This window comes from Bos taurus, chromosome 2, assembly GCF_002263795.3.
Source record: "Bos taurus isolate L1 Dominette 01449 registration number 42190680 breed Hereford chromosome 2, ARS-UCD2.0, whole genome shotgun sequence".
Taxonomy (NCBI): Eukaryota; Metazoa; Chordata; class Mammalia; order Artiodactyla; family Bovidae; genus Bos; species Bos taurus.
The window spans coordinates 41,891,630-41,904,401 of NC_037329.1; the positions used below are offsets into that span (position 1 = coordinate 41,891,630).

The 12,772-nt window shown below is 35.3% G+C and overlaps 1 protein-coding gene across 6 annotated transcripts in view; it reads right to left on the bottom strand.

Annotated features, from left to right (window-relative positions):
* The window catches only part of GALNT13 (polypeptide N-acetylgalactosaminyltransferase 13), a 656,510-nt gene that overhangs the window by 215,726 nt on the left and 428,012 nt on the right, over nucleotides 1-12,772 (bottom strand). For all 6 annotated transcript variants that reach the window (NM_001076886.1, XM_024975592.2, XM_005202449.4 and 3 more), the window contains 1 exon segment: nucleotides 8,198-8,315. In NM_001076886.1, the coding sequence (NP_001070354.1) occupies nucleotides 8,198-8,315 (118 nt within the window).

A 12,772-nucleotide genomic window follows, 5' to 3' on the forward strand; every position in this document is an offset into this window, starting at 1 on the left:
TTTCCCCCATTTTATGCATTTCATACATATCCATCTTCAAACTTTCATAATTCCTGAATTTTCTTAATTATCTAACACCTTCTGGATGTCTGGTGAGTCTTCTGCACTGTAGGCAGATTCTTTACCATCTGAGCCACCTGATAAGCATACCTCTCAACGACTCATTTGCAATAGATATTATATTGTAAACTTTAAAAAATAAATATTTTTATTATTACACTATATATTAACTACAATTAACTTATATCTGGGTCTTCGTGAATATTTAACTATTTGCACTCAGACTCAAACACACATAAATTTATACAGGTAGATAGATGATTGATTGATAGATGGATAAAATAAAATAAACAGAGCAAACAGAATAAGTTGAATTTCAGATGCTTATATATGCAGGCTGACAAATATAGTGTACATTTACATTATCAGAGAAACACTTTCATGATAAGAATTCAGGTCACAAAAAAGCAGCAGTGAATGTCATCAGTTCAAGAAGGCACTAAACTGTGAGCTATACTATTACCTCCAAAAAATATTTTTTATAAAAAAATCACTTTTAGAAATAACTGCTGCTGCTGCTAAGTCGCTTCAGTCATGTCCGACTCTGTGCGACCCCAGATTCTCCAGGCAAGAACACTGGAGTGGGTTGCCATTTCCTTCTCCAATGCATGAAAGTGAAAAGTGAAAGTGAAGTTGCTCAGTCATGTCTGACTCTTCGTGACCCCATGGACTGCAGCCTACCAGGCTCCTCCATCCATGGGATTTTCCAGGCAAGAGTACTGGAATGGGGTGCCATTGAATAACTGACCATAAAAGGAAAAGTCAATCAAAGTCGCTCAGTCGTGTCCGACTCTTTGCGACCCCATGGACTATACAGTTCATGGAATTCTCCAGACCAGGATACTGGAGTGGGTAGCCTTTCCTTTCTCCAGGGGATCTTCCCAATCCATGGATCAAACCAAAGTCTCCTGCATTGCAGGTAGGTTCTTTACCAGCTGAGCCACAAGGGAAGCCCTATAAAAAAGAACCAGAGATTAATATCAAGTTCTAGTGTACCTAAGTCCCCTACAATGATTTATATTTCTAAAACAAAGTACATCTCAGTGTAGCATATGTTTATGAGGTTAAACATTACATGTATGACTATCCAACATAATATCTATTCTCATATTTTGCTTTTGTGAACTAGAAAGTTCAAATGAAGAAGTATAGTTATCAAAATGACTAAGCCTTAGGGTATTATAACGTTAAAAACAAAACAAGTTCTGCTAACATTTTCTAACATTATCCTAAAGTTTGGTTAATATCTAATTTTCCTGTTGTTCACTTGTGTTTTCTAAAGGAGCAAGGAAATCAAGTATGCATTATGGTTAACATTCAAAATAAAATTCTAAAACATTTGTTTTAGAAAATAGAGTTTTCTGTATATATCTAAATTAAATATTATATGATCGTTATTCTATAATTTCAATTAAACGAAGAATAGAGAGACTGAAGAGATATGTTTAAACAACTGTTTAAGTTAGAGTGGTGGCCCAAATCCCAGAAAATCTCATTGTAAGCACAGAAGTAAAAATTTTAAGCCATCTGCAGCATGTTTAAGGTTTATCCTGCACCTGGACTAAATAATTGCTAGTGGTTTATATTTTTTATGGAGGTATACATGAACAAAATCTTTTAGACTTTTAGGTCTGTTTATGACCTTTTAGACTTTAAAAGAGGCTAATAAGATACAAACTTTCAGTTATAAGTTCTAACATCTAATGTACAGTTTGGTGACTATAGTTAATAATTCTGTGTTACATACCTGAAATTTGTTAAAAGTAGATCTTAACTATGTGAGGTGAAGAATATGTTAATTATCTTGATTGTGGTAATCATTTCCCACATCACATATGTATAGCATCATGATGTAAAACTCAAATAGATACAATTTTTGCCAATATATCTGGAGTAGGGAAAGAGGCTAGGAAGTTTCTATGTTAATATTGTCAGTACTTTATAATATTTAAATAAAAGTATTCTACAAAACCATCTTCACCAAAACTGGGGATAACACATGAACTTAGATTAAGTTAATTTAGTTAAAAGATTTCTATTATAGTCTAGTTTCTATGACTAGCCAAATAAAACAAATACAGTCAAGTTTTACATACTGACAGACAATCCAATATGCTCAAATTTACATGAATTAAATTTAAATAAAGCAAACAGTTCTAACAGATATAACTCAACTAGACTTTTGTCAAAATTTATTTCTATTTAATAAATTATTATGATTGACATTTTCAGTTGTAAAAATTATAATTGCATGGATTTTTTTAGAAAATTCATTACTTTCAATAATTTCACAAACCTTAGTAATACAATCCCCCAAAAGTCTACAAACTTTTCACCTCATTTACCATGCTATTCTGTTCAATAAGAACCTCTGCCTTTCATTTTTCCATTATATATTATGTCAACTCAAATTTCTTTTCTACTTCATTGCTTGTGAAATTTTGATATAAATGGACTTCACATCATGAAACATGTTCTTCAGATAAATATATTGCTACTTTTATAGTGATCTAGAAGGACAGAAAATTGGGGCATTTGAAGTAAATCCCATCCTGTTAAACTACTGATTGTTGTCAAAAGAGCTTATTTTTTAAGGGTAGTGATAATAATAAAATGAAAATTTCCATAGTATGGTACAGTTCATAAAAAATTCAATAAGTATTGTCTTATTTAACCTACATAGTTGTCCTGAGAGGTAGATGGTTAGAATTATACTGAGGGTATTTAAAAAGAAACTAGGCTAAGATACAATGAGAATCTCAGCTAGACTGTAGAAGTCTATAGCTGACTGTATATCATCAGTTATATTTTTTCTTCATTTGTTTCTCTTTGGAAGATGTTTCTTTTTTTCTGTGTGTGTGTGTGTGTGTGTGTGCGCACACATGTGTGCATGTGCACACACGTATGCTTTAATACTTATCAACTTTACTGAAGTATAATTAACATACACTGGACTTGTCAACTACAAATTGGAACTTGCCATGGGTACCCGCTTGTCAATGCAGGAAACATAAGAGATGCAGGTTCAATCCCTAGGTCGGGAAGATCCCTTGGAGTAGGAAATGGCAACCCACTCCAGTATTCTTACTGGGAGAATCCCATTGACAGAGGAGCCTAGTGAGCTACAGTGCCATGTGGCTATAAGAGTTGGACATGACTGAAGCAACTTAGCACACATATGGGCACTTCCAGACCATACTTGTAACCTTCCCTTGTAGCTCAGTTGGTAAAGAATCTGTCTGCAATGCAGGAGACCTGGGTTCAATTCCTAGCTTGAGAAGATCCCCTGGAGAAGGAAATGGCAACCCACTCCACTATTCTTGCCTAGAAAAATCCCATGGACAGAGAAGCCTGGGAGGCTACAGTCCATGGGGTCATAAGAGTCAGACACGACTTAGTGACTAAACCACAACCACCACATTTCAGGGCAGGGGGACACTCTTCTGAGTCCTTTTCTGCCTTCTGACTTTTTATGACTCAGTTGGTTCTACAATGCAGATTATCTCATATATTGTGTGGTTTTAGAAATACTGCCCTTGTGCTATTGGCTCATGCAAGGCAAGGACTTTTGGTGGTGATGCTTTTTGGATGGTACTGATGCTGCCATCAGGGATATTATTTAAAAATACATGACACCTTTGATGATAAAGTCATAGGTTAATTTTGTCATAAACTATTTTATATGGATATTCATTTCTGAGTTCCTCCTATCTAGAATTTCAACCACTAAGAATTTCCAACATCTGCTGCTTTATATTCCTCTTCCCTTCCTTAGTTTTTTTCTCTTAAACACTATCACTAACATAGTAACATATTTTATTTCTCTTATTCACTGTCTGTATCCTTCACTAAAATATAAGTTCCATAGGACACACAGTTTTGTCTATTTTGTTCACAACTCTATGCCCTGCACCTATTGAGCAGGAAATAAATATCAGTTAAAAATTAACATTTATATCTGAGGACTTATGTTATTTCAATGATTGTTGTGTAATGAAGTAGAAAACAGTATCTGAGACTAATTTTTCAAGAGCACTTGGATCTACTTGTACGTATTTTCACTGGACATGCATTACGCATAGGAGGCTACAGTCTATTAGAAAAAGATTAAAGAACTAGATAAGACCACATTCTCAGTATTCTGGAAGAAGATTGCATTTATATATTAACTTCTCTTTCTCCTGATAATACCACTATTTTGGGGGCTGTCATGTTATGGAGGGATGAATCTAATTAGGGGCAGTAGTGGTATAGAAATCAGCAGCACAGTCACTGGTCTCAGAATACTGGGGTTCAATTTTCAACTGTTCTGCTTACTAGTTCTATACATATTAGAAGTCACTATTATTTTATGCCAAGAACTTTTATCCAGAGACTTCAAGTGTTTTTTCAGTGCTTTGAAACTGTATTTAAACCTATGGTGTATAGGAGACTAGATGCTTCTTTCTTGGAAGGTCTATCATTTGGATCAGATGTTCAAAGTCTGTCAGTATTTACAATACTTTGGGCATCAAAGATCAAGTGATACTGTTATAAATAAATCCCCTAAAGTATATACCTTTGGATTGACTTAAATATCTATAAACCAGCCATAATAATAATATTTTGCAGGCATTTAATATTTCTCAGTTTTTCATCCTCAAGTCTACATAGACCAGAGCTACAAGACAACTCTATCTTTCAGTTCAGTTCAGTCGCTCAGTCATGTCGGACTCTTTGTGACCCCATGAACCACAGCACACCAGGACTCCCTGTCCATCACCAACTCCCAGAGTTTACCCAGACTCATGTCCATTGAGTCGGTGATGCCATCCAACCATCTCATCCTCTGTTGTCCTCTTCTCCTCCTGCCCTCAATCTTTCTCAGCAGCAGAGTCTTTTCAAATGAGTCAGCACTTCACATCAGGTGGTCAAAGTATTGGAGTTTCACCTTCAACATCAGTCCTTCCAATGAACATCCAAGACCGATCTCCTTTAGGATGGATTGGATGGATCTCCTTGCAATCCAAGGGACTCTCAAGAGTCTTCTCCAACACCACAGTTCAGAAGCATCAATTCTTCAGCACTCAGCTTTCTTTATAGTCCAATTCTCACATCCATACATGACTACCGGAAAAACCATAGCCTTGACTAGATGGACCTTTGTTGACAAAGTAATGTCTCTGCTTTTTAATAGGCTGTCTAGGCTGGTTATAACTTCCCTTCCAAGGAGTAAGCGTTGTTTAATTTCATGGCTGCAATCACCATCTGTAGTGATTTTAGAGCCCCCCAAAATAGAGTCAGCCAGTTTCCCCATCTATTTGCCATGAAGTGATGGGACCGGGTGCCATGATCTTAGTTTTCTGAATGTTGAGCTTTAAGCCAACTTTTTCACTCTCCTCTTTCAATTTCATCAAGATGCTCTTTGGTTCTTCTTCACTTTCTGCCATCTTTACTATTAAATCACTGTCTCACAGTTAAGGTTAAGTAATTTGCCTATATATGGCCTCCACAGGTGGTTCAATGGTAAAGAACCTGCCTGCAATGCAGGAGAAAGGAGTTTGATCCCTGGGTCAGGAAGATCCCCTGGAGAAGGAAATGACAACTCCAGTATTCCTGTCTGGGAAATCCCATGGACAGAGGAGTCTGGCGGACTCCAGTCCATGGGGTTGCAAAGATTTAGACATGACTAAGTGACTACACAATAAAAATTTTCCTATACTAACATGTCAGTGACAAGAAAACCTCATGTATAAAAAAAATACTATTGAATTTTACTGACAATAATGCCTATGTATTGCTTCTTTGAGAGTAAAAGTGTGTTAGGTTGCTTCAGTCGAGTCTGACTCTTTGCAGCCCCATGGACTATAGCCTGCCAGGTTCCTCTGTCTATGGAATTCTCCAGGTGAGAATACTGGAGTGGGTGTCCATGACCTTCTCCAGGGGATCTTCCTGACACAGGGACAGAACCTGAGTCTCATGCCTCCTGCACTGAGGTGGGCTCTTTACCACCACCGCCATCTGGAAAGGCCTATAAGAGTAAAAGCACCAGGCCCTATTCATTTTTGCAGCCTCAGTATCTGTAAAGTGCGGCAAATATACTACATGTTCCACATACGTTTGCTGTATAATAATTAAGCTGGATATTAGACACAGATCTTCTGATTATGAATCCCTAACATATTCTCATTTCATTAAGTCATATATCTTTTTATGAAATTAATCTAAAGGAGAGTGTCATCCCTTTGCTAATATATTGTTCTAATATTTTCTCTTATTCAACATCTTCCTCAGCCAGGGTACCAACTATTAAATAAACACATATCCATGTCACACAAAGAAAAGTAAAACACTAATCAAGAGACTAATAAAGAGAAAAATACACACTTTGTTTCTACTGATAATATATGGAAACTAAAGACAATCAATGTTTTAAACATTCAAAGACTATTTGCTTATGAGTACTTCATTTCTTACAAAGAAGATGCATCATATTATTCCACTATATTCTTTCCTAACTAAATTCTTCCCTAACACATCTTTCAGTCAGTTAGGTGAAGATCACCCGTCCAATCTGAGAGCTCTGTGATGAAGATAAGGGGAGTCTATTGACAGAGAATCAAGCTTAACAGGCGAGCAGAAAGAAGGTGAATAAGACTGTTAGAAAAGAAGGGGAAAAAAAGATGAGCAACAGGATCACTAGATATTACTAATGTTGCTACATTGTTTTTTTTTTTTTTCCTTATGAATTTCAACCACAGCATTCAAGGAATATTGGTTAATTAATGTATAAATACTCTTTTCATTAAGTCTAAGCATATGAGAAAACTGTTTTTAATCTTTTGAGTATACTTTCTTTCCTTCCTAACTCCCTTCCTTCCATCTTTGTTCTTCCTTTTTTAACTGTTAGCTTTTCTATTCTGTACTTTGAGAACCACACTGAGTAAAAAATTGGGGTCTCCAAATGTTCCAAACATTGTGCAAAGATGAATCACGTACTTGACAGGAAGAAGACATTCCTCAGTATGCTACTAAGCCTTGTGGGGCAAGTTCCACTGGACTATAAGTATATAAACAAATATAGAAAGAATAAAATTCCATTAACTAATGATCTCAGACACTGGACTGTAAGGATGATTTATAGGCAAAAGTTGTATAACAAAGACATCCTAGTGCTTCTAAAATAATCCATGTTATCCAAGATCCATTAAATTTCACATTATATAAACTCAAAGTAATTCTTATTCTCAGATTTTGACATTTGCTTACACAACATCAAATATATTTATATTTGTGAACAATAAAGCTTACTTTCTAAATGAGAAATTAAAAGGCATAACTCTTAAACTTCATAGATAAATATATCTAATCTGTAATAATTTTGTTGTACAAATAATGCAGCAAAACAATAGGGTTTCAAATAACATGTCAAATTATAGAAAGAAAAAACAACAGTATTACTAACAACTAATTTTTAAATGATATTGAATGTGGTTTGAAGAAAAAAACAGTATGTTATTCCTCATGATTTCTTAGTTAGAAGGAACATTTATGTGTTCATATTTAAAATTTTCAAATGCAACATTAAAATTATTAATATACTTTCTAGTATCAGATATATGATGGATTAATTCTTAATTTTTGTTTACTTGCAAGGCCATTTAAAAAGTGCATTTGCATTATTACAACTCATTCATCAAACAATAATGTCTATGATTGTGAAAACAGTCATGCTACTTGAATTATCCAGAATGCCTTTGAACACAGGTTATTCTTAAATGTATTTGAGAATAACCTCAAGCAGCACTTTTAAATATAGATATCATAACACTTTCAAGTTTCAGTTCAAAAACACCAAGGGTAATGCTTTATTTCAAAAATAAAACCCTTCTTTATTTAAAAAACTAAAAGCCCTAATACCTTTGAACTATGTACACAAGAATTATTTTGAAAATTTTAAAAATGCCTCTAATTTCCCATTTAATGGTAAATATTGCATGCAAAAAGACTCTAGCTTCTAAACAAGTATTACAATGACCAACTGATCAGTAATTTGTATCACTTCACAAAAAAGATCTGACAGTAAATTACTGAGTCTACACATGCATGCTACAGCATAGTATCTTCAGAGTCAAAAAATAAAGTAAAATGAAATTACCCTAAAAGACATTTCAAGATTCTCTCCACCCCAGATATCCATTCCTGCATCGTAAGTTCCTATCTCTTCAAAGTAGTTTCTGTCAATAGAAAATAGGCCACCAGCCATAGTTGGGGTCCTAGTTGAAAAAAAAAACAAAAACAAAAGAATATCTTTTGAAAACAATGTGTGGAGTTTAATGAGACTATAGCAAATATTTCTGAAACATTTTAAATAAAAAGCAGTATACTTAAAAATTTCAAACTGAAAACATAAAGCCAAATTATAAGAGGTTTTAAAATTAATAAATAGCATTTTATTTCACATTTTCTGTAAAACTAAACTTAGATTAGTCTATAGTTTTTCTTATGGGTGATCAAATAGATATAAGGAACACTGGCCATTTAAGACAGGGGCATATACATCCTGTGTGAAAGGTGTAGTGAAGAGAAATCTGTGTTCTTATCACTGTCCTTAAAGAGCTGAACTAGTCATGGAACTTCTACTTGTGATCCTGTCACCTAATTATAAATTATTTTAATATGAACTCTAGAAACCTATGGAAATGGTTTCTCTATGAAAAGATCTACAATCTATTTGAATAGGAAAAACTAAGTGCTGTGAAATATTTATAGGCAATAAGTATCTAATAATAGTTACATAAGTATCATAATAGCTTTACATCTAATTGTCTACAGCTAATTGTTTTACCTAATTACAATGATAAAATGAATCATATAACCCTATAGACAAACATAAATCCTGTATACTATTCACAGGTTTAGGACATTTGGCACAGATCCAAAACTTTTTACTAGGAATAAATGATTTTGGTTCTCACATTCAAACTTTCTCTGTAGAAACTAAGAAATCAGGTGCTAACTTTCACAAGGAATAATTATTGATCTTAAAAGATTAATTAAATCAGTAGTTAATATGTGACCTATACAAAGTCTTTCTGTAAAAGCAGTATACAGTGAAACTGAAAAAGAAAATTCTAGTTCACAAATGAATCTATCTATACAACCAATGATTATTTCTGAATAGAGATTTTCAAGCTTCATAGCACATTAGCAGCCCCTGACACACCCTGAAAAAACTACACTTCCATGTTTGGGTAATTCTCTCAGGTTTAGATTTAATTGGCCGGGAATGGGGCCAGATCTTTGATACTGTGTAAAGGTCCTAAGTGATTCTACTGTGCTGCTAAATTTACTAGATCGGAAACACTGATCTAGTAACTTAGATTTAGGATGTTCATTCAGGTACACTTGACCCTTGAACAACATGTGTTTGAACTGCTTGGGTCCATTTATATGCAAATATTTTAAATAGTAAATGCCACAGAACTACACAATCCAGTGTTGGGTGAGTCATCTGATGTGGAGGAACCTTGGATACCAAGGGCCTGGTATAAAGTATACTCAGATTAACCTCTGTGTTATTCAATGGTAGTTTGAGATTGTTAGAAAACTCAATGTTTTTTCTCAAAATTATGTCCTCTTCTGCCATAGGATGTGCTCGTGTCCTCTAACTGAACAGTGTATTTCATTGAAAACCGCAATATAATATTGTATTTGGACACCTACCATATCACAGAGTTCTCTATTTCTCCCAGTGCTATCACTGTTTTACACTCAGGCAATTAACTGTCCATCAGTTGGAGCAGCAGAGCCTCACTTGGTCTGAGCTGTTTTATTACTTCTAGTCTTGCTGGGTTCCTATCATGGACAGTATCATTGACCTACTGAGTTGTAATGAGAAACAGTAATAAAGCTAAGCAGATGCTAATTATGACGTAGCCATGACCCTCACATGACTGGGGTTTTGGAAGTCCATGGAAATAACTATGTAAGGTACCACACTGCTGAATACTCTATTTAATGAAATGAGGAACAGAAATTGCTACAATTATCCTATTATAATGTAACTAAGTGCTTAAGAATGTTAAATGATGCATTTTTAATGATCAGTTCAGAGTGCCCATTCACTTGTATATTTACTAGTAAAGAACAAATGCATTTAACTTAAATACGTGTATTGAGTTTCATCTTATAGTTGGTGATGATTCCTACAAATATGTGAGAAATATATAATAAATGGCAACAATAAATTACATGTTAACTGTAAGAATGACTCAAATAAGTTTCACTTTTACTTGAAAAGTAACAAAATCTTGCAAAAATTTGCAATTGCTCAAAAAAAAAAAAAAATCCTGTATTTTCTGAAGATGGATGCTACTAGGACTTTTTTTTTTTTTTGTATTTGAAATGGCAGTTAGCTCTCTCAAACAGTTCAGAGATATTATTCTGCCTTAAATAATATCTACAGCTGTAGCCAGTGCTATGTGGCATGTTCTGTTCTAAGTTAACTGCTCTGTAGTGTCACACATGAACTATTTACATACACCTGTGCAGACCTTAAGTGTTCAGGGTATTTAGAAAGTATAAAACCTTCATTATAGTTGAGTTAGCTAAGATGATCTTTTTAAGCATCTCTACAATGTCACACCAACCAATTCAATCAATTACATGGGGGGCGGGGGGAAGTAATCACCCAAATGGCTTGGTAATAAATCTTTATAGTTGCTAATGTTAATCATTCAAACAAAAGTCTTAAGTGTCCTTCAATTAATTTTGGCTCCCTATAATGCTCTCATTTTGGATTGCAAAATCATCTAAAAACACTTCAGATCTAAGATGCTGAACTTTGAAATCTGCTTCACTGAATAAAAGCTTCAATTTTTTAACCCTTCCTATTTAAATCCTTTGGAAGTCCTTTTGATGATGTTTCTTTAGCTACTCCATATTCTCACAGATGATCTCCCTTTAAAAATCATTTACTTCCCTCCTCCCACCCACTCTCCAAGACCCTACTATGTCAGTAAACACCTGGCTGAGCACACTAGGTTCTCTGTCCTTGCCTGACTACATTCTTTTTATCAATATTAATATTATACAGACAAAGGTCTGTATAGTCAAAGCTATGGTTTTTCCAGTAGTCATCTATGGATGTGAGAGTTGGACCATAAAGAAGGCTGAGCACCGAAGAATTGATGTTTTTGAATTGTGGTGCTGGTGAAGACTCTTGAGAGTCCCTTGGACTGCAAGGAGATCAAAGCAGTCAATCCTAAAGGAAAGCAGTCCTGAATATTCATTGGAAGGACTGATGCTGAAGCTGAAGCTATAATACTTTGGCCACCTGATGAGAAGAGCTGACTGATTGGAAAAAACTCTGATGCTGGGAAAGATAGAGGGCAGGAGGAGAAGGGGATGACAGAGGACGAGATGGTTGGATGGCATCACCGAATCAATGGACATGAGTTTAAGCAAACTCCGGGAGATGTTGAAGGACAGGGAAATCTGGCCTGCTGCAGTTCATGGGGTCAGAAAGAGTATTCAGGACCAAGCGCCTGAACAACAACAAGAAATATTAGTTCTTGGGTAAACTTACCATTCCTCATCCACTTCTGTTCCTAAAACCTTGAGAATCATTGAAATAGCAACAGGCTGAGGTCATCTGGTCATGATAAAAGTCCATGTTATTGACTCTCTGCTCAGGCCATGAACAGCTATCAATCCTTTTCTCTGTTTACTTGTTTACCTTGTCTCATCTTATATGAATCTTCCCCAAAAGTTTCAGACTCTTCTCAAAAAACTGAAGAGTAAATCAATGCATAAAACCTAAATTCTCTCAGTCCTGAAGTCTAACCTCTCTCAATTTCTATGTTAATATTGTGTGTTTCTCAGGGCCTCTTCCTTCTTCTTGTCTTGGTGGGGGGTGGGGGATGTCTCCTCTCCTCTGAATGTGGAATAGTATTCATTCTTTTGCCTCAGTCAGCTCTTTTCTGACTATAAGCACACTTTTTCTTTCTGTTTTAAAATCACACATTGATTGACTGAGCTTCAACAATATTGTGTATTTTACAAATGGAAGGCTTATGGCAACTCTGAGCCAAGTCTGTGCTTAGTTGCTTAGTTGTGTCTGACACTTTGTGACCCAATGAACTATAGCCCACCAAGCTCTTCTGTCAATGGGGATTCTCCAGGAAAGAATACTGGAGTGGGCTTCCATGCCCTCCTCCAGGGGATCTTCCCAACCAGGTCAATATATTACAGTGGGATTCTTTACTGATTGAGCCATAAGGAAAGCCCTTACTGGTGTCATTTTTCCAAGAGCATTTGCCTACACTATGTCTCTGTGTCAATTTTGGTAAATTCATAGTATTTCAAACTTTTAAATTATTATATTTGCTACGCTGATCTGTAATCAGTTATCTTTGACATTACTATTGTAGTTTGGGCACCATGAACCACGCCCTTATAAAACTGGCAACTTCATCAATCAATGAAGACCTACAAGACCTTCTAGAACTAACACGAAAAAAAGATGTCCTTTTCATCATAGAGGACTGAAATGCAAAAGTAAGAAGTCAAGAAACACCCAGAGTAACAGGCAAATTTGGCCTTGGAGTATGGAATGAAGCAGGGCAAAGTTTAACAGACTTTTGCCAAGAGAACACACTGGTCATACCAAACACCCTCTTCCAACAACACAAGAGACAACTCTACACATGGACATCACCAGATGGTCAAC